Source organism: Salvelinus fontinalis, chromosome 7, assembly GCF_029448725.1.
Source record: "Salvelinus fontinalis isolate EN_2023a chromosome 7, ASM2944872v1, whole genome shotgun sequence".
NCBI classification, from domain to species: domain Eukaryota; kingdom Metazoa; phylum Chordata; class Actinopteri; order Salmoniformes; family Salmonidae; genus Salvelinus; species Salvelinus fontinalis.
In genome coordinates this window covers 61,230,965-61,257,278 of record NC_074671.1, presented here as the reverse complement: position 1 = coordinate 61,257,278, position 26,314 = coordinate 61,230,965, and the positions used below count along the sequence as shown (strand labels likewise).

Below are 26,314 nucleotides of genomic sequence, written 5' to 3'. Positions count from 1 at the left end.
GACCCGATAGAAGGCTTTGAGCTAATGCTCCAGGTCTGACCCGATAGAAGGCTTTGAGCTAAAGCTCCAGGGCTGACCCGATAGAAGGCTTTGAGCTAAAGCTCCAGGGCTGACCCGTTAGAAGGCTTTGAGCTAAAGCTCCAGGACTGACCCGATAGAAGGCTTTGAGCTAAAGCTCCAGGACTGACCCGATAGAAGGCTTTGAGCTAAAGCTCCAGGACTGACCCGATAGAAGGCTGACCCGATAGAAGGCTTTGAGCTAAAGCTCCAGGACTGACCCGATAGAAGGCTTTGAGCTAAAGCTCCAGGGCTGACCCGATAGAAGGCTTTGAGCTAAAGCTCCAGGACTGACCCGATAGAAGGCTTTGAGCTAAAGCTCCAGGACTGACCCGATAGAAGGCTTTGAGCTAAAGCTCCAGGACTTACCCAATAGAAGGCTTTGAGCTAAAGCTCCAGGGCTGACCCGATAGAAGGCTGACCCGATAGAAGGCTTTGAGCTAAAGCTCCAGGACTGACCCAATAGAAGGCTTTGAGCTAAAGCTCCAGGGCTGACCCGATAGAAGGCTTTGAGCTAAAGCTCCAGGGCTGACCCGATAGAAGGCTTTGAGCTAAAGCTCCAGGTCTGACCCGATAGAAGGCTTTGAGCTAAAGCTCCAGGGCTGACCCGATAGAAGGCTTTGAGCTAAAGCTCCAGGGCTGATCCGATAGAAGGCTGACCCGATAGAAGGCTTTGAGCTAAAGCTCCAGGACTGACCCGATAGAAGGCTTTGAGCTAAAGCTCCAGGGCTGACCCGATAGAAGGCTTTGAGCTAAAGCTCCAGGACTGACCCAATAGAAGGCTTTGAGCTAAAGCTCCAGGGCTGACCCGATAGAAGGCTGACCCGATAGAAGGCTTTGAGCTAAAGCTCCAGGACTGACCCAATAGAAGGCTTTGAGCTAAAGCTCCAGGGCTGACCCGATAGAAGGCTGACCCGATAGAAGGCTTTGAGCTAAAGCTCCAGGGCTGACCCGACAGAAGGCTTTGAGCTAAAGCTCCAGGGCTGACCCGATAGAAGGCTTTGAGCTAAAGCTCCAGGGCTGATCCGATAGAAGGCTGACCCGATAGAAGGCTTTGAGCTTAAGCTCCAGGACTGACCCGATAGAAGGCTTTGAGCTAACGCTCCAGGGCTGACCTGATAGAAGGCTTTGAGCTAAAGCTCCAGGGCTGACCTGATAGAAGGCTTTGAGCTAAAGCTCCAGGACTGACCCGATAGAAGGCTTTGAGCTAAAGCTCCAGGGCTGACCCGATAGAATGCTTTGAGCTAAAGCTCCAGGACTGACCCGATAGAAGGCTTTGAGCTAAAGCTCCAATGGCAGCCGTGCGGTTCCCAAGGCGGATATCACATCTGAGCGTGGGCATTGCCACGAGCCCGCTGGGAAAGAGGGAAAGACCTGAACGGGCTGTAAGAGGGAGGGAGAAAGGGAGGGATGGAGAGAGGGAGGGATAGAGGGAGGGTCGGAGGGAGAGGGACGGAGAGAATACCCTGTGCAGGTGCTGTAGAGGTGTTGAGACTTTCTCTGTGTCACATTGTTATGGTCACCTGTCATATATTTGCAATGTCATTAAATGTGTTCTTCCACAGCCCATCATGAAGTAGAGTGAGGAGGAGTGTTGCGATCACATGACCTGTATCTTACATCATGTCTGGTAGGAGTGTGAAAGTGTCCCGGGGTTAAGAAAACGAGGAAAAGTCCATGACTGTGTACTGAAGCAGAGGAACTAGGATTTGGTTTAACGATCTGCATCTGAGCGGATACGTGACATGTTATGTAATATACAAATTGTTACAAGGGCATGTAGTTTGCACTGCTTTGGTGAATCACTATACAGAAACACAGCATAGAGATGTTTAGTTCTGCTGGTGCCTTTTATAAAGCTCTCTGACTCTCTCTCTTTGCTGATCTAAGGCTGCTGCGATATATTTTCTCCACACAGCAATGCTCGGCATGCAGCGCATTTGAAGATGGGAGATATGTTTTAATCATTCCATTCATTATTAATGGAGGACTCCTCCCTCCATCACGCTCCGCTCCCACAACAGGACGGAGAGAGCGCGGCTATTAGCATTAGCCACAGCGGCTCCCCCATTTGATCTTTGTGTAATTACAGCAGTTTTTACAGATGACATCACAAGCGCCGTGTGAAGCAGAGAGGGGCCCAACACCACTCCCAGAGGCTTTGTGTTTTTTCTCTATTTTTCTATTCCGTTTTATTTTCCATGAGTCAAGAAAGTATGTGTGTTTTGAGTTTCGGGTCTATTTGTACAGTCAGTGGGGAAATAATAATCATCAAGAATTCCTCTGAAGAACACACGGCCTTGAAGCAGAAGTATAAAATAAATACGTCCAGGCAAAGTCTCAATACTTTGCCTATTTCCATACTATACTGACTTCCAACGGGAGTTTCTTAGAAAAGAAGGTCCTAGCAATGCTGACCTATAAAACCTTGTGAAGATGTCCTCTTTTCGATCCCCTCTCTTGTTATGTCCATATAGAGCGACTGTATTAGTCCTCTGTTGATTTATCAGCTTACATTTGGGTTCTTATGTTGGATCTAAATACCTTTTTTTTGGTTCCATCAATATTTCAAAATAGAGAAAAAAATGGATGTGTCCAAATCTTAAAATGATATATTATTGATGCGTCTTTGGGTGCAATTGCCTGGGGCGATCTTACTAGAATGACAAATGATTGCCTTTATATGCATCTTGTATAATAGACACCTAGAGAGCAGTCTATGAACTTGGAGTGTCAGCAACCAAAGATTTGGGGTTGCTCACTTAAATATAGTGCCTTCAGAAAGTATTCACACCACCTCACTTTTTCCACATTGTATCGTGTTACAGCCTGAATTTAAAATGGCTTTAATTGAGATATTGTCACTGATCTGCACACAATACCCCATAATGTCAAAGTGGAAATATGTTTTTAGAAATGTTTACAAAATAATAAAAAATGAAAAGGTGAAATGTCTTGAGTCAATAAGCATTCAACCCTTTTGTTATGACAAGCCTAAATAAGTTCAGGAGTAAAATGTTGCTTAACAAGTCACATAATAAGTTGCATGGACTCACTGTGTGCAATAATAGTGTTTAACATGATTTTTGAATGACTACCTCATCTCTGTATCCGACATAGAATTATCTCTTAGGTCCCTCAGTCGAGCAGTGAATTTCCCACAGATTCACAGATTCAACCATAAAGACCAGGGAGGTTTTCCAATGATTCGCAAAATAAAGGTACCTATAGGTAGATGGGTAAAAACAACAGACATTGAATATCCCTTTGAGCATGGTGCAGTTATTAATTACACTTCGGATGGTGTATCAATACACCCAGTCACTACAACAATACAGGCGCCCTTCCTAACTCAGTTGCCGGAGAGGAAGGAAACTGCTCAGGGATTGACTATAAAAGAGTTACAGAATTTAATGGCTGCGATAGGAAATAACTGAGGATTGATCAACAACATTGTAGTTACTAGACAACACTAACATACATGGAAGAGTGAAAAGAAGGAAGCATGTTCAGAATAAAAATATTCCAAAACATGCATCCTGTTTGCAATAAGGCACTTAAGTAATGCTGCAAAAAAAAATATGAACTCTTTCACCTGAATACAAAGCGTTATGTTTGGGGCAAACCCAACACAATACATCACTGAATACGACTCATATCATATTTTCAAGCATGGTGGTGGCTGCATCATGTTATGTGAATGCTTTACATTCACAAGAACTAGGGAGTTTTCTGGGATAAAAAGAAACGGAATAGAGCTAAACGGAACAGGTCAAATCCTAGAGTAAAACATGGTTCAATCTGCTTTTCAACAGACACTGGGAGACAAATTCACCTTTTAACAGGACAATTACCTAAAAAACTATTATTTAAAATTGAAGGCCAAATATACACCGACAACATTGAATGTTCCTGAGTGGCGTAGACACACGTTTGACTTAAATCATCTTGAAAATCTATAGCAAGACTTGAAAATGGCTGTCTAGCAATGATCAACAAACAACTTGACAGAGCCTTAATAATTTTTTTAAGAATAATGGGCAAATATTGTGCAATCCATTTGTGCAAAGCTCTTAGAGACTTACACAGAAAGACTACACAATTATATAGCTGTAATTGCTGCCAAAGGTGATTTGAACATGTATTGACTCAGGTGGTTGAATACTGTACTTATCTAATCAAGATATATAGTGCCTTCAGAAAGTATTTATACCACGGAGGCGCGCACACCACCCACTGCTTCCGAGTATATTACTCGCTAATTTCCAATCTCTAGATAACAAGGTACACGAAATTAAGGCAACGGCTGCTTTCCAGAGAGACATCAGGGATTGTAACATATTCTGTTTCACGGAAACATGGCTCTCTCGGGATGGAGTCGGTACAGCCACCTCGATTATTCGTGCGTCGCGCTGCAGGATTAAACATCTCTCCGGGAAGAAGAATTGCGGGGTGTATGTTTCATGATTAATGACTCATGGTGTAATTGTATCAACAAACAGGAACTCAAGTCCTTTTGTTCAACTGTTCAGAATTCCTCACAAATCAAATGCATACCGTATTATCTCCCAAGAGAATTCTCCTCAGTTAATGTCACAGCCGTGTACATACCCCCTCAAGCCGATACCACGATGGCCCTCAAGGAACATCACTGGATTTTATGCAAACCGGAAACCATATATCCTGAGGCTGCATTTAATGTAGCTGGGTATTTTGACAAAGTCAATTTGAGAACAAGGCTACCTAAATTCTATCAGCATATTGACAGTAGCACTCGCGCTGAAAATACAATGGATCACTGCTACTCTAAATTCCGCAATGCATACAAGGCCCTCCCCCACCCTCCTTTCTGCAAATCTGACCACGACTCCATTTTGCTCCTCCATTCCTATAGGCAGAAACTCAAACAGGATGTACCAGTGCTAAGGACTATTCAATGCTGGTCTGACCAATCGGAATCCACGCTTCAAGATTGTTTCGATCATATGTTCCGGGGAGCCTCAGAGAATAATATTGACGAATACGCTGATTTGGTGAGTGAGTTTATAAGGAAGTGTATAGGAGATGTTGTACCCACTGTGACTATTAAAACCTACCCTAACCAGAAACCGTTAATTCACAAAAAACTGAAAGAGCGAACCACCACATTTAACCACTGGGACTGAGAATATGGCCGAATACAAACAGTGTAGTTATTCCCTCCACAAGGCAATCAAACAAGCAAAATGTCAGTATAGAGACAAAGTGGAGTCGCAATTCAACGGCTCAGACACGAGGCATATGTGGCAGGGTCTACAGACAATCATAGACAACAAAAGGAAAACCAGCCAATTCACGGACACCGACGTCTTGATTCCAGACAAACTAAACACCTTCTTTGCCCACTTTGAGGATAATACAATGCCACCGACGCAGCCCGCTATCAAGGACTGTGGGGTCTCCTTCTCCGTGGCCGATGTGAGTAAGACATTTAAACGTATTAACCCTCGCAAGGCTACCGGCCCAGACGGAATCCCTAGCCGCATCCTCAGAGCATGCGCATACCAGTTGGCTGGTGTGTTTACGGACATATTCGATCTCTCACTATCCTAGTCCCCACATGCTTCAAGATGGCCACCATTGTTCCTGTACCCAAGAAGGCAAAGGTAACTGAACTAAAGGACTATTGCCCTGTAGCACTCACTTCTGTCATCATGAAGTGCTTTGAGAGACTAGTCAAGGATCATATCACCTCCACCTTACCTGTCACCCTAGAACCACTTCAATTTACGTACAGTCCCAATAGGTCCACAGATGATGCACTCGCCATCACACCGCACACTGCCCTGTCCCATCTGGACAAGCGGAATACCTATGTAAGAATGCTGTTCATTGACTATAGCTCAGCATTCAACACCATAGTACCCTCCAAGCTCATCATTAAGTTTGAGGCCCTGGATCTCAACCCCACCCTGTGAAATTGGGTCCTGGACTATCTGAAGGCCCACCCCCTAGGTGGTGAGGTAGGAAACAACATCTCCACTTCGCTGATCCTCAACACTGGGGCCCCACGAGGGTGCGTGCTCAGCCTGTTCACCCATGACTGCGTGGCCATGCATGCCTCCAACTCAATCATCAACAGTAGATGATACAGCCTACAGGGAGGAGGTGAGGGCACTCGGAGTGGGGTGTCAGGAAAACAACCTCTCACTCAGTATCAACAAAACAAAGGAGAGGATCATGGAATTCAGAAAAGTTTGAAGTTCCTTGGCGTATTCATCACGAGCAAACTGAAATGGTCCACCCTCACAGACAGTGAGGTGAAGAACGTGCAACAGTGCTTCTTCATCCTCAGTAGGTTGAAGAAATTTGGCTTGTCACCTAAATCCCTCACAAACTTTTACAGATGCACAATTGAGAGCATCCTGTCGGGCTGTATCACCGCCTGGTACGGCAACTGCACCGCCCACAACTGCAAGGCTCTCCAGAGGGTGGTGCGGTCTGCACAATGCGTCAAACTACCTGTTTTATTTTGGGGTAACTGAGTCCTCAGTTCAATGGAATAGACAGGTTATATTTTGGGGTAACTGAGTCCTCAGGTCAATGGAATAGACAAGTTTCATTTTGGTGTAACTGAGTCCTCAGGTCAATGGAATAGACAGGTTATATTTTGGGGTAACTGAGTCCTCAGGTCAATGGAATAGACAAGTTTCATTTTGGGGTAACTGAGTCCTCCGGTCAATGGAATAGACAGGTTTTATTTTGGGGTAACTGAGTCCTCAGGTCAATGGAATAGACAGGTTTCATTTTGGGGTAACTGAGTCCTCAGGTCAATGGTATAGACAGGTTTCATTTTGGGGTAACTGAGTCCTCAGGTCAATGGAATAGACAGGTTATAATTTGGGGTAACTGAGTCCTCAGGTCAATGGAATAGACAGGTTATAATTTGGGGTAACTGAGTCCTCAGGTCAATGGAGTAATTTTCTAAGTATCACTATGAGGTAAATGAGCTAGTTGTGTTGACTATCCCTTTAATTCCCATTCTCTTTATGCACATTCCCCCATGGTATAATTGTGGTAGTATGTCTGCCACAGCAGGGTGATGTGAGTGGGTTGGTTAAACAATCAGCATATAAAATGAACACATACTGTACAGGTCCCACTGCCTTTACACTCACATCCACCATTCTACTGTCAGCAGACAATTAGCTATAATGAACAATAAAGCAATCAAAAGAATGTGATAAACGGAAGCTTTTGTTCACCATTCCACTACATGGAACTTGTGAAGCAATCTTTGTTGAGGTCCAGTACATACAGAAAGGAAATGAAATGCTTGATGACCAGTTGTGTAATTGGTCATTGGAGGTTGTGGATGACTATCAACAACGAGTCAATTTGATTGGAGGCAGAACCAATGGAACATGTTGTTGATGACACACCGCTGCACACTCTGTTCTTTACCTCCTGTTGCTGAGTGAATGAGCACTATACCACACCTAGGTGATTCAGAGGGATCAGTCTCAACAGTATAAAGTGGCTTCTTTGTCTACTTTCCTTAAGGGTGAGTCAGAGGAAGAATCTCAGTAGTCTAAAGTGGCTTCCTTGTCTCCTTTCCTTCTGGGTGAGTCAGAGGAAGAATCTCAGTAGTCTAAAGTGGCTTCCTTGTCTCCTTTCCTTCTGGGTGAGTCAGAGGAAGAATCTCAGTAGTCTAAAGTGGCTTCCTTGTCTCCTTTCCTTCTGGGTGAGTCAGAGGAAGAATCTCAGTAGTCTAAAGTGGCTTCCTTCCTGTCCTTGTCTCCTTTCCTTTTTCAGTACAAACTGCCATAACTGGCTGGATGAGAGCTAGCTTCCATCTGCACTGACAGTGACTGAGTTTTCAGATCAGCTTAGATGAAAGAAAGGAGCCAAGGAGAGGAAGCCACTTTAGACCATTGAGACGCACCCTTCGAGCAGAGAGACAGAGACAGAGACGTAGAGAGAGAGACAGGGAGAGGGAGAGGGAGAGGGAAAGGGAGAGGGAGAGGGAGAGAGACAGGGAGAGGGAGAGGGAGAGGGAAAGGGAAAGGGAGAGGGAGAGGGAGAGGGAGAGGGAGAGGGAGAGAGAGAGAGAGGGAGAAGGAGAAGGACAGAGAGAGAGAGAGGGAGAGGGAGAGGGAGAGGGAGGGAGAGAGAGAGACACTGAATGGTTCGATTTGCTTTCTGCACACGGGCACAGGGGCATATAAACCAGATGGGGAAGCTGGATTCAGTACTCTCTTTAGGGGCTCGCCGAGCCATTTGGCTCTGCTCCAAATGGGCAATTTTATCGAGCGGGACGATGTCTGCTGTGGCAAAAAGAAGACACATGAACAAAAACTAAAAAGCAAAGTGGGAAAGCGAGAGAGAGGATTATAAAAATGTTTTAAATAAGCAAATCATCAGCACAGAGTGTCTTATTGGGGCTGTTATGACTACTGTGTTTGGGAAATGATTATACCTAAAGCACCACACAAATTGATGAATTTAAGACACTGTAAAACATTTTTTATATAGATTCCTTACAACTTCTGTTCAGAGAAATGGATACAGCCTGGGCCAAGTACTGTAGAACCAAAGAGCCAACTGATTAGGATCCTATAGAAAATGAAGAAAGGCCAGAAAAACCACAACTAGAAATGCAGAAGCCTCCTACTGTATATGGATAGTATTAAAAAATACACAGCAGTTCTGGAAATATACAAATTACCTTTTAAATAGGTCAAATAATCAACATATTCAGCAGATTATGCTAAATGACATAATCTGACTAAAAACACAGCTTGTGTTTTTAGTCAGCATCTGTTACCAGGAGATAGATTAACACCCCAAATCAGACATGTCACTTCTGAAAGATTAAACCAACTGATATACTGCCTCTCCTTAATGAAATAGATATCAACAAAAATGGTTTCTTGCAAATAATTTGGTTTTAAATCAAAACCCTACATTATGCTGTTTCACAGAAGAAACTCCACAGCTGGCAATTTCACAATTCATGCAAGTGACGGAACAACGCTTGAACGTGTTGACTGTTTGAAATATCTGGATTTGAGGATAGATTCTGAATTATCTTCTGGAAAGCATATTGATTATATTAGGAAAACAATGACCTATAAGCTTCGGTTACAATACGGATCCAAGAATTGTTATACTGCAAGAGAGAGTTGTCATACTGCATCCATTAGAAAGACCTTGGTATCTCAACTGCTGCTTCCTGTCCTGGACTGTAGTGACATCATCTATCAAAACAAGCCAGACCTTACTTTATGAATGAGATGTCATTTATAACCATCTTTGCAGATTCCTTCTTGGAGGCCGTTATAAGGCATCATTGCACAATGTCTGAATCACTAAATGGACTGGCAATCCCAAATAGAAGACAGCTGCGTTGGTACCAATTGATTTGTAGATGTATCAAGCTCAATGTCCCTGTATATATTAAGGACAGCTAACTTTATAGCACCCCCACTACTGCTTTCCACAACAGCAGCCATTACACATTCCACGGGTACATCATCATGTCGGAGTAAGATATTTCAGATACAAAGATCCAACTGACTGGAATCATTTACCTGTTGAAATCAGGGCATTAAAATCACACAGTGAATTTAAGAAAGCCCTGTTTCAAATGTTCAGAACAAACTGTTTTGTGTTTTTAACTAATAGAACCATACCCATGTGAAGATATTTGTAAATATGTGCCAGTGGAGGCTGGTGGGGGGAGCGATAGGAGGACAGGCTCACTGTAATGGCTGGAATGGAATACATTGAACGGTATCAACTAGATCAAACATATGGAAACCACACGTTTGACACCGTTCCATTGATTCCATTCCAGCCAATACAATGAGCCTGTCCTCCTATCGCTCCTCCCACCAGCCTCCACTGATATGTGTGTATACATATTATAGGTATTTAGTTGTATTAGTAGTTAAAAATGTTGTTGTTAATAGTTGTAAGCCTATTAGTAGTTGTACAACAACTCTTTCATGCTGTTAATGTCTTTTTATTATTATTATAATAAGAATAATAATTATTTCATTGTTATTATTATTAGACAGTAGTTGCTGTATTACTCTTGTTACTAAGTATATATATATATTAAAATTGTTTTTAGACACTCTTGAAAACTAAATGGTTCATCTCAAGAGATTTCATCCTCCAAAATGTCAAGTAAATATCTAAATACTGGGAAACACACCAGGCGGCAATTAGCATTGGAGAGGTTGATTGGAGGGGGATTCCACTACCAGCTTGGAGTAGAGGGTGGAACTGCCTAATTAGCAGAACGAGAAGCAGGGATGCTTTTCTAATCAATGTAATCAGATGCAACAGCATAGAACGTGAGTCTATATCCGAAAGTGCCTCCATGTAGTTTAAACCAGCGGTGTATAATACTGGTCCTTAAAGGTGACAGTGTCTGCTGGTTTCTGGGCTCACCTTATAGTCAGAGACTGAGTAGCACCTGAGAAACCAAGTGTGTGGTCTCTCGTCAATCAACAAATTACATTTAATAATCAATGAATAAGGAGAACCAGGACAGTTGTGATAGGTTAAGAGTTACATGCTCCTTGTGTAAACAAACAGTCTAAATATTTGATATGGAGTGTCATTAACATAGATTATGTTATAAGGCAGTTAAAACTGCCATATATACACTTTCATTGCCAGTTGTATATCCTTGTCCTCCTGCTTATTATCTACGGGGTATCCATTTCACAATGCAGTGGACTTGAGGTGGGCTGAGCCGGAGAGCACTAGCGTTAGGTAAGACTGTTGTTTAATACATTACGTGTAGTAACATGCTGAATATAGTATTACCCTGCTGAGATATGATATCCCCCTAGATAAGGAGCAGTGGGTGGTGGACTTGCAAATGAATCCCATTTTTTGATGATACGTAGTGCATAATGCATAGCATGCACACCCCTGTTTCCTCATCATCGGGAAAAAAGAGGGAAGAAGACAAAAAAGGGAGGGGTAGACGGAGAGCTAGCCTCGTCGGTAAGACTACAAGCGCTAGCCTCGTCGGTAAGACTACAAGCGCTAGCCTCGTCGGTAAAACTACAAGCGCTAGCCTCGTCGGTAAGACTACAAGCGCTAGCCTCGTCGGTAAGACTACAAGCGCTAGCCACGTCGGTAAGACTACAAGCGCTAGCCTCGTCGGTAAGACTACAAGCGCTAGCCTCGTCGGTAAGACGAGAAGCGCTAGCCACGTTGGTAAGACTACAAGCGCTAGCCTCGTCGGTAAGACTACAAGCGCTAGCCTCGTCGGTAAGACTACAAGCGCTAGCCTCGTCGGTAAGACTACAAGCGCTAGCCTCGTCGGTAAGACTACAAGCGCTAGCCTCGTCGGTAAGACTACAAGCGCTAGCCTCGTCGGTAAGACTACAAGAGCTAGCCTCGTCGGTAAGACTACAAGCGCTAGCGTCGTCGGTAAGACTACAAGCTCTAGCCTCGTCGGTAAGACTACAAGCGCTAGCCTCGTCGGTAAGACTACAAACGCTAGCCTCGTCGGTAAGACTACAAGCGCTAGCCTCGTCGGTAAGACTACAAGCGCTAGCCTCGTCGGGAAGACTACAAGCGCTAGCCTCGTCGGTAAGACTACAAGCGCTAGCCTCGTCGGTAAGACTACAAGCGCTAGCCTCGTCGGTAAGACTACAAGCGCTAGCCTCGTCGGTAAGACTACAAGCGCTAGCCTCGTCGGTAAGACTACAAGCGCAAGCCTCATCAGTAAGACTACAAGCGCTAGCCTCGTCGGTAAGACTACAAGCGCTAGCCTTATCAGTAAGACTACAAGAGAGTAAGGGAATTATATACAATTTACAGATATACAGACATACAGACAGACATACAGACAGACAGGGGGAGGGGCAGCAGAACTATCCACTATACATGCCAGCTTCTCAAACAAGCGCATACAGTAGCAGTGCTCAGACCCCAGACATTTTGCAGTCAGAAATCTGGAAACGACTCCAAAAACATACGTTTAGAGAGAAAGAGAGACAACAAGAGACAGAAAGAGAGGGAGAGGTGAAGGATTAGAGGAAAACACTGAGACATAGTGATAGAAAGAAGAGAGAGAGAGCGAGAGAGAGAGAGAGATAGAGGAAGGGACCGCGGGGTGGCACAGGACAGAACAGTGAGGATGAGCGGACATTTGAGAGGAGACGGGGAGAGAAAGGAGAGAAATCCCACTTTCTCCTTATTTCCTGGTGAGGTGGCTGGAATCAAAGACATCACACTGATTTACTAGCAGAAGATGTCACCGTGCCCTGAATACTTTGAGGTCCTACAGAGTCCTTTATCACTGTACCCAGACTAGCTTTACTAAACTCTACTTACAAAGTTGATGTATGAGCAAGGTGGATCGCATATTTAACGCTCCCGTGTGGCGCAGCGGTCTAAGGCACTGCATCTCAGTGCTTAGTTGTGATACCACGGCTGTGTGATTCTGTCCTAATATGGACACCATACACACCATGAACACATTATTCTGTCCTAATATGGACACCATACACACCATGAAAACATGACTCTGTCCTAATATGGACACCATAGACACCATGGATGCATGTCGCTGTCCTAATATGGACATCATACACACCATGAACACATTATTCTGTCCTAATATGGACACCATACACACCATGAAAGCATGATTCTGTCCTAATATGGACACCATACACACATTATTCTGTCCTAATATGGACACCATACACACCATGAAAGCATGATTCTGTCCTAATATGGACACCAAGGACACCATACACACCATGAAAGCATGATTCTGTCCTAATATGGACACCAAGGACACCATACACACCATGGATGCATGACGCTGTCCTAATATGGACACCATGGACACCATACACACCATGGATGCATGACGCTGTCCTAATATGGACACCGTATTGCCACTGAGTCTCAGATCACCTCTCTAACTGATGCAGCTGAAGGTCTCTGCTCCCCACTCTGCTCTCTTCCAGGGGACATACTCATAATGCCCAGAGCACAGCAGAGAAACACAGTCTGATCCAGCTGAAGGTCTCTACTCTCCACTCTGCTCTCTTCCAGGGGACATACTCATAATGCCCAGAGCACAGCAGAGAAACACAGTCTGATCCATGCTAAGAGAAAAGGGCCAAAACCAATAGAAGTACATTTAAAAGATTCAAGGCTACAGTCTAGTGGTGAATGCTGCATAATCGACCTGTCCTTTGACTTTACGTAAGAGAGAGACAGAGAGATATAGAGAGATGCCGATTCACGACATGGTGTGGGCAAAGGTGGTAGAATTCACACAAAGTAATGATTCACCTGGACTGGGCACTTTCTCAGCCTCTTTATGTGTCTCATCCTCCCTGTGGTGAGCCATCATTCCAAGGTACGTCAGCAAGAGGGCTATCAGACAGCCTATAGGGAGGAGGTCAGAGACCTGGCCGTGTGGTGCCAGGACAACAATCTCTCCCTCAAAGTGATCAAGACAAAGGAGATGATTGTGGACTACAGGAAAAGGAGGATCGAGCACGCCCCCATTCTCATTGACAGGGCTGCAGTGGAGCAGGTTGTGAGCTTCAAGTTCCTTGGCGTCCACATCACCAACAAACTAACATGGTCCAAGCACACCAACACAGTCGTGAAGAGGGCACGACAAAACCTAATCCCCCTCAGGAGACTGAAAAGATTTGGCATGGGTCCTCAGATCCTCAAAAGGGTCTACAGCTGCACCATCGAGAGCATCCTGCCTGGTTGCATCACTGCCTGGTATGGCAACTACTCGGCCTCCAACCGTAAGGCGCTCCAGAGGGTAGTGAGTACGACCCAGTACATCACTCGGGCCAAGCTTCCTGCCATCCAGGACCTCTGTACCAGGCAGTGTCAGAGGAAGGCCCTAGAAATTGTCAATGACTCGAGCCACCCTAGTCATAGACTGTTCTCTCTGCTACCGCATGGCAAGCGGTACCAGAGTACCAAGTCTAGGTCCAAGAGGCTTCTAAACAGCTTCTACCCCCAAGCCATAAGACTGTGAACATCTCATCAAATGGCTATCCAGACTATTTACATTGCCCCCTCTTTTATACTGCTGCTACTCTCTGTTATTATCTATGCATAGTCACTTTAATAACTCTACCTACATATACATATTACCTCAATTAACTTGACTAACCGGTACCCCCTGTACTTTTTGTAGGTATTTTTTTAAACTGCATTGTTGGCTTGTAAGTAAGTATTTCCCTGTAAGGTCTACTACACCTGTTGTATTCGGCACATGTGACAAATACAATTTGATTTGATTTGATTATGATAGCAAAAACTTTTTAAATAAAGTGTATTGTAATAAAAATAAAAGCTTTTCTTCCTTAGAATTGTGATCATATCATAAATACACACATTTGTTGATTGTGAGAACCTTATTTTGCGACCAAGTTACAGACCACTTCAAGGCTCTTGCTCGCCTCCCGCTAACTCCTTTGAAAGAGCTGTCTGTGTTACACATGAGTCTCAGACTGCAGTCCATCTACCAACCAATAAAAGCTTTAGTAAGCTTCTATTATGTATGACGATGCATTGCCTACTGGTTATAACCAGACACCCCCGACACTTAATAGACTGGTTATAAACAGACACCACAGACTGATGACTTATTAGATGGGGTATAACCAGACGCCACAGACACCTGACTTAATAGACTGGGTATAACCAGACGCCACAGACACCTGACTTAATAGACTGGTTATAAACAGACACCTGACTTAAGAGACTGGTTATAACCAGACACCTGACTTAATAGACTGGTTATAACGAGACACCACAGAGACCTGACTTAATAGACTGGTTATAACTAGACACCACAGACACCTGACTTAATAAACTGGTTATAACCAGACGTCACAGACACCTGACTTAATAGACTGTTTATAACCAAACACCACAGACACCTGAGTTAATAGACTGGTTATAACCAGACACCTGACTTAATAGACTGATTATAACCAGACACCACAGACACCTGACTTAATAGACAGGTTATAACCAGACACCACAGGCACCTGACTTAATAGACTGGTTATAACCAGACACCACTGACACCTGACTTAATAGACTGGTTATAACCAGACACCTGACTTAATAGACTGGTTATAACCAGACGCCACAGACACCTGACTTAATAGACTGGTTATAACCAGACACCACTGACACCTGAATTAAGCGACGGGTTATAACCAGACACCACAGACACCTGACTTAATAAACTGTTTATAACCAGACACCACAGACACCTGACTTAATAGACTGGTTATAACCAGACACCACAGACACCTGACTTAATAGACTGGTTATAACCAGACACCTGACTTAATAGACTGGTTATAACCAGACACCACATACACCTGACTCAATAGACTGGTTATAACCAGACACCTGACCTAATAGACTGGTTATAACCAGACACCACTGACACCTGACTTAAGAGACTGGTTATAACTAGACGCCACAGACACCTGGCTTAATAGACTGGTTATAACCAGACACCTGACTTAATAGACTGGTTATAACCAGACACCACTGACACCTGACTTAATAGACTGGTTATAACCAGACAACACAGACACCTGACTTAATAGACTGGTTATAACCAGACACCTGACTTAATAGACTGGTTATAACCAGACACCACATACACCTGACTTAATAGACTGGTTATAACCAGACACCTGACTTAATAGACTGGTTATAACCAGACGCCACAGACACCTGACTTAATAGACTGGTTATAACCAGACACCACTGACACCTGACTTAATAGACTGGTTATAACCAGACACCTGACTTAATAGACTGGTTATAACCAGACGCCACAGACACCTGACTTAATATTCTGGTTAGAACCAGACACCACATGCACCTGACTTAATAGACTGGTTATAACCAGACACCACTGACACCTGGCTTAATAGACTGGTTATAACCAGACACCACTGACACCTGAATTAAGCGACGGGTTATAACCAGACACCACAGGCACCTGACCTAATAAACTGTTTATAACCAGACGCTACAGACACCTGACTTAATAGACTGGTTATAACCAGACACCACAGAGACCTGACTTAATAGACTGGTTATAACTAGAAACCACAGACACCTGACTTAATAAACTGGTTATAACCAGACGCCACAGACACCTGACTTTATAGACTGTTTATAACCAAACACCACAGACACCTGACTTAATAGACTGATTATAACCAGACACCACAGACACCTGACTTAATAGACTGGTTATAACCAGACACCTGACTTAATAGACTGGTTATAACCAGACAACACAGACACCTGACTTAATAGACTGGTTATAACCAGACACCTGACTTAATAGACTGGTTATAACCAGACACCACTGACACCTGACTTAATAGCCTGGTTATAACCAGACACCACAGGCACCTGACTTAATAGACTGGTTATAACCAGACACCTGACTTAATAGACTGGTTATAACCAGACACCACAAACACCTGACTTAATAGACTGGTTATAACCAGACACCACTGACACCTGACTTAATAGACTGGTTATAACCAGACACCTGACTTAATAGACTGGTTATAACCAGACGCCAAAGACACCTGACTTAATATACTGGTTATAACCAGACACCACTGACACCTGACTTAAGCGACGGGTTATAACCAGACACCACAGACACCTGACTTAATAAACTGGTTATAACCAGACGCCACAGACACCTGACTTAATAGACTGGTTATAACCAGACACCACAGACAATGAACTTAATAGACTGGTTATAACCAGACACCTGATTTAATAGACTGGTTATAACCAGACACCACTGACACCTGACTTAAGAGACTGGTTATTAGCAGACACCTGCCTTAATAGACGGGTTATAACCAGACACCACAGACATCTGATTTAATAAATTAGTTATAACCAGACACCACAGACACCTGACTTAATAGACTGGTTATAACCAGACACCACTGACACCTGACTTAATAGACTGGTTATAACCAGATACCGCTGACATCTGACTTAAGAGACTGGTTATAACCAGACACCTGACTTAATAGACTGGTTATAACCAAACACCACAGACACCTGATTTAATAAACTAGTTATAGCCAGACACCACAGACACCTGACTTAATAGACTGGTTATAACCAGACACCGCTGACATCTGACTTAAGAGACTGGTTATAACCAGACACCTGACTTAATACGCTAGTTATAACCAGCCACTGTAGTGAACAACCTAATTGATTAATATCTGACACCTGGGGAATAAAAAGTGTCAAGCAGATGTGTAGACCTCTACATGTATAGACCTGCGTGTGCTTCATACGCTGCTGCATGACTAGCTTCATTCCTCTTCAATGTAACTAAATGCTTCATTCCTCTTCAATGTAACTAAATGCTTCATTCCTCTTCAATGTAACTAAATATTGTATTCCTCTTCAATGTAACTAAATGCTTCATTCCTCTTCAATGTAACTAAATATTGTATTCCTCTTCAATGTAACTAAATGCTTCACTCCTCTTCAATGTAACTAAATATTGTATTCCTCTTCAATGTAACTAAATATTTTATTCCTCTTCAATGTAACTAAATGCTTCATTCCTCTTCAATATTACTAAATGTTTTATTCCTCTTCAATGTAACTAAATGCTTCATTCCTCTTCAATGTAACTAAATGTTTTATTCCTCTTAAATGTAACTAAATGTTTTATTCCTCTTAAATGTAACTAAATGCTTTTTTCCTCTTCAATGTAACTAAATGTTTTATTCCTCTTCAATGTAACTAAATGTTTTATTCCTCTTCAATGTAACTAAATGTTTTATTCCTCTTCAATGTAACTAAATGCTTTATTCCTCTTAAATGTAACTACATGCTTTCCTTCTGGTCAAAATAGTTAGACATTTCTGAGATGTAGTCACTTTGGAGGACACCAGCTATTGGACCCAGTACAAATCTGAAATATTTTATATGATGCATTTCCTATTCAACAAAACTGTATGAATGAGGCTTGAAATCCCTTATATGCTTTCTAAATATATTATAATCCAACTATAAAACCACTATAAGATTTCCCATTCATTATAACTGTAAAATACATATTCATATTTTCAGTGGTAGAGAAATTGTGCATCTTTTCTAAAGGTCTCTCTTGATCAAAATGTTTGCCCCCACCGCTGTGAACGTCACACAGAGCATCACACAGAACGTCCCACAGAACTTCACACAGAACGTTACACAGAGCATCACACAGAACGTCCCACAGAGCATCACACAGAACGTCCCACAGAGCATCACACAGAACGTCCCACAGAGCATCACACAGAACGTCACACAGAGCATCACACAGAACGTCCCACAGAGCATCACACAGAACGTCCCACAGAACTTCACACAGAACGTCACGCAGGTCTTCCTCTGTGTGACACAGAACGTCACACAGGTCTTCCTCTGTGTGACACAGAACGTCACACAGGTCTTCCTCTGTGTGACACAGAACGTCCCACAGAGCATCACACAGAGCGTCTCACAGAACGTCACACAGAGCATCACACAGAGCATCACACAAAGCTCTAGCTTGGTTCCTGAATTCGTTAAGAACTCTCCTTTCATCTCATATCCGTCTACGACAACCAGAAAGTGTTTTTTGTTTAAAATCTATGAATTACTTTGATAAAGTTGGCTATAAATCTATCTCTGAATGTGTTAGAGTGACAAAAACAAGACCCACTGTAAGGATTGCAGGCATGTGCTTCGCCAGTTGCTGTGACGTCAGGTTCAGCCAGGAGTTGATGGACAGTTGCAAGAGCAAATGAAACGATAGGAGGGACAGCCCAGGTTCAAGTGGCATCAGATTTCACATTCTACGTGAAACAGGCAGAAGAGATATACAGGGCTACTGCTCAATGCAAGCCATTTCAATCTGCGGTGTCTACAGATCAACTTATAAGCGGAAATGTCAGTCGGAACCGGTACCAGAACCATGCAGGTCCCCTAAGGGGACTTTACATCTATTAACCTCTAACGCCTACCAAACCCGGATCCGGGAGTACCCCCATCACAAAAGCTGACTAGCTTAACCTAGCCTAAAGCCACAGGGATATCATATAATAAAATGTTCATGAAATCACAAGTCCAAGACACCAAATGAAAGATACACATCTTGTGAATAAAGCCATCATTTCTGATTTTCAAAATGTTTTGTCATTCCTTTATTGAGAGAATACAGATAGAGATGAGGAGGCAGACGCAGGGATTGAACCCCGGTCTCTGGGATGAGATACATTCGATAGCTCCAGGTGTGTGACTACTAGGCCACAGTTTCTACAACTATCTTTAATTAATCTTGGCTACAGAACATACCACGTCATGGGCCGTTCATTGTGACTCACAGTTCAAACTACTCCATGAAACAACCTAGTATCCGAGCCGTCGACTCTGTAAACAGAAAAGTTAATTAACTGAAACACGTGGCTTTTTCCCGAGCCATTTCATCTCCCTGCACAAAAGAGCGTCCGACTTAATTTGTCTAAATATGAAACTATGAAACCAAAAAATGATATTAAAAGAGCGGGGTATTAAATTGGCTTCAGCTGTGGGTGGGTGGAGCGGTAGGAAACTCTCTGCCACATTCTCCTCCTTCCTTAACCCTCCACCTTCTCCCCCTCCCTCCTAAGGCTCTGTGTACCACTTTGTCAACCACTTTGAAAAGAAGGTCGACTCACATCCGCTTTCCATTTACTCTGTCTATTGAGTCGACTGGTCCCACTCACACAGAACTACCCTACGCCTTGACCTCTTTCTCCTCTCTGTCTCCAGATGAAATCCTGTGACTAGTGATGCCCGGCCCCCTGACAACCTGCCCACTCAACCCCTTTCAATCTTCCCTTCTTCAGACTATCTCTGGAGATCTTTGCCCATTCCTCACTTCCCTCATCAACTCATCCCTGACCACTGGCTGCGTCTCCTCCCCTCCTCAAGATACCAACATACAAACCCTCTACGGACCGGTATTCCTTCTTTCTTTTCTTTCCAAACTCCGACCAACTCTCTCGCTATCACTCCCAGAATGATCTTCTTGACCCTAACCAGTCAGGCTTCAAGACTGGTCACTCAACCGAGACCGCTCTCCTCTGTGTCACGGATGTTCTCCGCAATGCCAAAGCTGACTCTCTCTCTCTGTTCTCATCTTCCTAGAGCTATCAGCTGCCTTGGACAACCGTGAACCATCAGATCCTCCTCTCAACCCTCTCAGGGCTGGGTGTCTCAGGCTCTGCACAGTCTTGGATTGTATCATTCATGGCGGGCCACTCCTACTAGGTGACGTGGAGAGGATCTGTGTCTGCCCAACATGCTCTCGCTACTGGTGTCTCCCAGGGCTTGGTTCTAGGCCCTCTCAATTGGTCTCTATTTACTTGGCTCCGTCATATCCTCACATGGTCTCTCCTATCATTGTTATGTGTATGACACTCAACTACCTTCCCCCTTCTGAGACCCAGGTGGCGACTCACATCTCTGCTTGGATGTCAGGCCACCATCTCAAGCTCAACCTCAACAAGACAGAGATGCTCTTCCTCCCGAGGAAGGCCTGCCCACTCCAAGACCTCTCCATCACGGTTGACAACTCAACAGTGTCCCCCTCCCAGAGTGCAAATAACCTTGGCGTGACCCTGGACAACACCCTGTTGTTCTCTGCAAACATCAAACCAGTGACTACAGATTCATGCTCTACAATATCTGCAGAGTATGACCTTACCTCACACAGGAAGCGGCGCAGGTCCTAATCCAGGTACTTGTCATCTCCTGTGTGGACTACTGCAACTCACTGTTGGCTGGGCTCCCCACTTGTGCCATCAAACCCCTGCAACTTACGCCGCAACCCACCTGGTGTTCAACATTTCCAAATTCTCCCATGTCTTCCCCCTCTTCTGCACACTGGCTTCCAGTCGAAGTTCACATCCACTACAAGACCATGGTGCTTGCCTACGGAGCAGCCAGGGGAACTGCCCCTCCCTACTTTCAGGCTAGGCTTAAACCCTACACTCCAAACCGAGCACTCTGTTCTGCCACCTCCGGTCTCTTGACCCTCCCATCCTGACGGGAGGTCAGCTCCCGCTCCAGTCAACGCTGTTCTCTGTCCTGCCACCTCCGGTCTCTTGACCCTCCCATCCTGACGGGAGGTCAGCTCCCGCTCCAGTCAAAGCTGTTCTCTGTCCTGCCACCTCCGGTCTCTTGACCCTCCCATCCTGACGGGAGGTCAGCTCCCGCTCCAGTCAACGCTGTTCTCTGTCCTGCCACCTCCGGTCTCTTGACCCTCCCATCCTGACGGGAGGTCAGCTCCCTCTCCAGTCAACGCTGTTCTCTGTCCTGCCACCTCCGGTCTCTTGACCCTCCCATCCTGACGGGAGGTCAGCTCCCGCTCCAGTCAAAGCTGTTCTCTGTCCTGCCACCTCCGGTCTCTTGACCCTCCCATCCTGACGGGAGGTCAGCTCCCGCTCCAGTCAACGCTGTTCTCTGTCCTGCCACCTCCGGTCTCTTGACCCTCCCATCCTGACGGGAGGTCAGCTCCCGCTCCAGTCAAAGCTGTTCTCTGTCCTGCCATCTCCGGTCTCTTGACCCTCCCATCCTGACGGGAGGTCAGCTCCCGCTCCAGTCAAAGCTGTTCTCTGTCCTGCCACCTCCGGTCTCTTGACCCTCCCATCCTGACGGGAGGTCAGCTCCCGCTCCAGTCAACGCTGTTCTCTGTCCTGCCACCTCCGTTCTCTTGACCCTCCCATCCTGACGGGAGGTCAGCTCCCGCTCCAGTCAAAGCTGTTCTCTGTCCTGCCACCTCCGGTCTCTTGACCCTCCCATCCTGACGGGAGGTCAGCTCCCGCTCCAGTCAACGCTGTTCTCTGTCCTGCCACCTCCGGTCTCTTGACCCTCCCATCCTGACGGGAGGTCAGCTCCCGCTCCAGTCAAAGCTGTTCTCTGTCCTGCCACCTCCGGTCTCTTGACCCTCCCATCCTGACCCGAGGTCAGCTCCCGCTCCAGTCAAAGCTGTTCTCTGTCCTGGCATCCCAACGGTGGAACCCCCTTCCCCCTGACGCTAGGACAGCAGAGTCCCTGCCCAGCATCCGAAGAAAAAAACTACAATTTCAAAGAGTATCTTAACTAATCCCACTAACCCCCCATAACAAAAATAAATATAATAAATATCACCCTTGCCTTTCGTGAACTAACAATCGCACTTGACCTATAGCCTACTAGCGCTGACGTTTCTGATAGCTACTATCAGAAAAGTGGTGTCCCACCTAGCTAACCTTAAGATGAATGCACTAACTATACGTCACTCTGGATAAGAGCATGCTAAACAACAAACATTTTAAATGTGGGAAGTGAAGGTTGAACACAACCATTTATTTTAAAAGAAATGTCAGAGGATTCTTCTATTCCATGACATTATAATACATTTTCTGTGTATTCTGAAGCTATTCCGCCACTTAGCAGAAATAAAGATTCTATATTATTACAATTTGCTTGGTTTCGTAAGAGCACAATCCGTGAGACCCACTGCTGTTCAATGGTAATTTGTACAGCCATTGGTTTTGAAGAGTATAAACACTTTATGGGCATGCCTAAGCTGCCTTAGGCTATAATAACCTCATATTTAACTCTCTTTTAATGCTTTACAATATATATTGTACACCTTTCATGAAAATATCTAGGACTGACAGTCTTTGCATCCATAGCTCAGTCAATGGATATGATAGTGGTATCATTCCCCCAGCCCCATACCTCAGCACACCATGGAGGCCAGAGTTATCATTCCCCCAGCACCATACCTCAGCAAACCATGGAGGCCAGAGTTATCATTCCCCCAGCACCATACCTCAGCACAGCATGGAGAACAGAGTTATCATTCCCCCAGCCCCATACCTCAGCACAGCATGGAGAACAGAGTTATCATTCCCCCAGCACCATACCTCAGCAAACCATGGAGAACAGAGTTATCATTCCCCCAGCACCATACCTCAGCAATCCATGGAGGCCAGAGTTATCATTCCCCCAGCCCCATCCCTCAGCACAGCATGGAGAACAGAGTTATCATTCCACAAAGAACCATCCTTCTGAAAACCATGGAGAGTCCAGCATTATCATTCCCCCAGCCCCATCCCACAGCAAACCATGGAGAGGCCACAGTTATCATTCCCCCAGCCCCATCCCACAGCAAACCATGGAGAGGCCACAGTTATCATTCCCCCAGCCCCATCCCACAGCAAACCATGGAGAGGCCACAGTTATCATTCCCCCAGCCCCATCCCACAGCAAACCATGGAGAGGCCACAGTTATCATTACCCCAGCCCCATCCCACAGCAAACCATGGAGAGGCCACAGTTATCATTCCCCCAGCCCCATCCCACAGCAAACCATGGAGAGGCCACAGTTATTATTCCCCCAGCCCCATCCCACAGCAAACCATGGAGAGGCCACAGTTATCATTCCCCCAGCCCCATCCCACAGCAAACCATGGAGAGGCCACAGTTATCATTCCCCCAGCCCCATCCCACAGCATACCATGGAGAGGCCACAGTTATCATTCCCCCAGCCCCATCCCACAGCAAACCATGGAGAGGCCACAGTTTTCATTCCCCCAGCCCCATCCCACAGCAAACCATGGAGGCCACAGTTTTGATTGAGATAGACCATCAGACCATGGAGAAACTGTTGGAGAGATCAAGAGAAGGAGAGTGTGATGGACAGATGGGGAGAAAGACAGAGTAATGGACAGATGGAGAGAAGGACAGAACAATAAGCAGGCTAGGGAGATAGCGAGAAGGAGGAAGTGAGAGAAATGGAAAGATGGTGTGACTGAGTTACACAGGTGAGTTTAGAGTAGTCTGCACTGGGCCCCTGACCTGTGAGGTTGCGAAGGCCCAGCTGTCTGAGGCCGTAGAAGCCGTCGCGGCGGTAGTTGAGGAAGATGGCCAGGGCGTAGCGTCCCTCGTAAAGCTTGGTGCCCCGCACGATGCGAAGGTTCTCCAGGGGCAGGTAGTCAAACTGGTTCAGAGCTACCAGCACATAGCCTGTCACCTCTCGGATAGACTAGAGGAAGCAGGGAGAGAGAGAAGAAGGTAGAGAGAGAGAGAGAGCGAGAGATAGAGAGAGAAAGAGAGGGATGCAGACAGAGAGAGATAAACAGAAAGAGAGAAAGAGGGAGAGAGAGAGAGAGTGGCAAAGTTAGAGAAATTTACAAAGTCAGGCTACTATTTATTGAAGGACAACTTGAACAGACTACCTGATCTGTCCCTCAACCTTGCTGTAGATCAACCTAGTCGTGATCTGTCCCTCCACCTTGCTGTAGATCAACCTAGTCGTGATCTGTCCCTCCACCTTGCTGTAGATTAACCTAGTCGTGATCTGTCCCTCCACCTTGCTGTAGATTAACCTAGTCCTGATCTGTCCCTCAACCTTCCTGTAGATTAACCTTGTCCTGATCTGTCCCTCAACCTTCCTGTAGATTAACCTTGTCCTGATCTGTCCCTCAACCTTCCTGTAGATTAACCTAGTCCTGATCTGTCCCTCAACCTTCCTATAGATTAACCTAGTCCTGATCTGTCCCTCAACCTTCCTGTAGATCAACCTAGTCCTGATCTGTCCCTCAACCTTCCTGTAGATTAACCTTGTCCTGATCTGTCCCTCAACCTTCCTGTAGATTAACCTGTTGAGGATGGGGGCGCTGTTGTCACTATTTATGCTAATCGTGTAATTTTTGAAACGGCTTCCCACAAAATTCTTGATCGTACAATATGCATATTATTATTATTATTTGATAGAAAACAGTCTATAGTTTCTATAGGAGTTGAAATTTTGTCTCTAAGTGGAACAGAACCCATTCTACAGCAATTTCCCTGACATGGAGTCAGATTTCAGACATTTTGGCCCCTGATCTGGAGTCAGTTAAAAGGTCACAGTTATTGCTATGAGTATACGGACACTGCTTACGTCTTCCCCTGGATGCCTTTACGTGATGACGATTTGAATGGGGTCGATTGCGCGTTCACAGGCACTACAAATTAAAAAAACCTGTAGCTAGGAACTCTTTTCTTGCTGCGTAATGCGCCTGGAGGACATCGACCCGCACTTGTTCCAAGCATTAGTGGAGGGAGTAATATTACTCTGGTCATGTTTCTACTCGTTATGGGAGTTAAAAACATCATAAAGTAGTTAATTTAAAGCGTTTTATAGCAATTTATATCCGTTTAGTGCGATTTTGGGACATTTATTTCTGAAACGCTGTGAATTGCTAGGCACGCTTCCAGTTCATCCCGAACGCAGTTGGCATTTCCACATGGCAAGAGGACAGCTTTCCACCAAAAGACGATTAGACCCAAGAAAGGATCCTTTGCCCAAGATACTGATTGAAGAACAGCTCAAAGTAGGACATTTTTATTATGATAAATCGTGTTTCTGTCGAAAAATGTTAGTGGCTTAGGACGCCATGTTTTTTGACGTAGCTTCGCTTGGCGCAAACTGTATTGAAAAGTAAGGATAATTTAAAAAATGTAATTCCGCGATTGTATTAAGAATTAAATTGTCTATCAATCCCTGTCCACCCTATATTTTTTAGTCACGTTTATGAGTATTTATGTATAAGAGTAGATCACTGTCTAATATGGCGCACGGACATTTTCTCACCAGCTGGGCTACATTTCACATTGTCTAACCATGATTTTGGTGGCTAAATATAAACATTTTCGATCAAACTCTATATGGATTGTGTAATATGATGTTACAGGAGTGTCATCTGAAGAATTCTGAGAAGGTTAGTGAAAAAATTAATTTATTTTGGCGATGTTGACGTTATCGCTCACTTTGGCTAGAATCAATGCTGGGCTGCTATGTGCTATGTGCTATGCTAATATAACGATTTATTGTGTTTTCGCTGTAAGACACTTAGAAAATCTGAAATATTGTCTGTATTCACAGGATCTGTGTCTTTCGATTAGTGTATGCTGTGTATTTTTACGAAATGTTTGATGATTAGTAAGTAGGTAAACACGTTGCTCTATGTAGTTATTCTAGTCCATTTGTGACGGTGGGTGCAATTGTAACCTATGCCATCTACCTGAAATATGCACTTTTTTCTAACAAAACCTATCCCATACCATAAATATGTTATCAGACTGTCATCTGATGAGTTTTTGTCTTGGTTAGGGGCTATAAATATCT

General features: G+C 44.6%; 2 protein-coding genes across 3 annotated transcripts in view; one reads left to right on the top strand and one right to left on the bottom strand.

Moving 5' to 3' along the window:
• The window catches only part of LOC129859945 (receptor tyrosine-protein kinase erbB-4-like), a 600,299-nt gene that overhangs the window by 51,431 nt on the left and 522,554 nt on the right, over nucleotides 1-26,314 (top strand). The window lies entirely within an intron of this gene.
• LOC129860227 (receptor tyrosine-protein kinase erbB-4-like) overlaps nucleotides 1-26,314 on the bottom strand; it is a 155,327-nt gene that overhangs the window by 45,343 nt on the left and 83,670 nt on the right. The window contains exon 3 of the mRNA XM_055930610.1: nucleotides 24,001-24,187. Within this exon, the coding sequence (XP_055786585.1) occupies nucleotides 24,001-24,187 (187 nt within the window). The remainder of the gene's footprint in view (nucleotides 1-24,000; nucleotides 24,188-26,314) is intronic.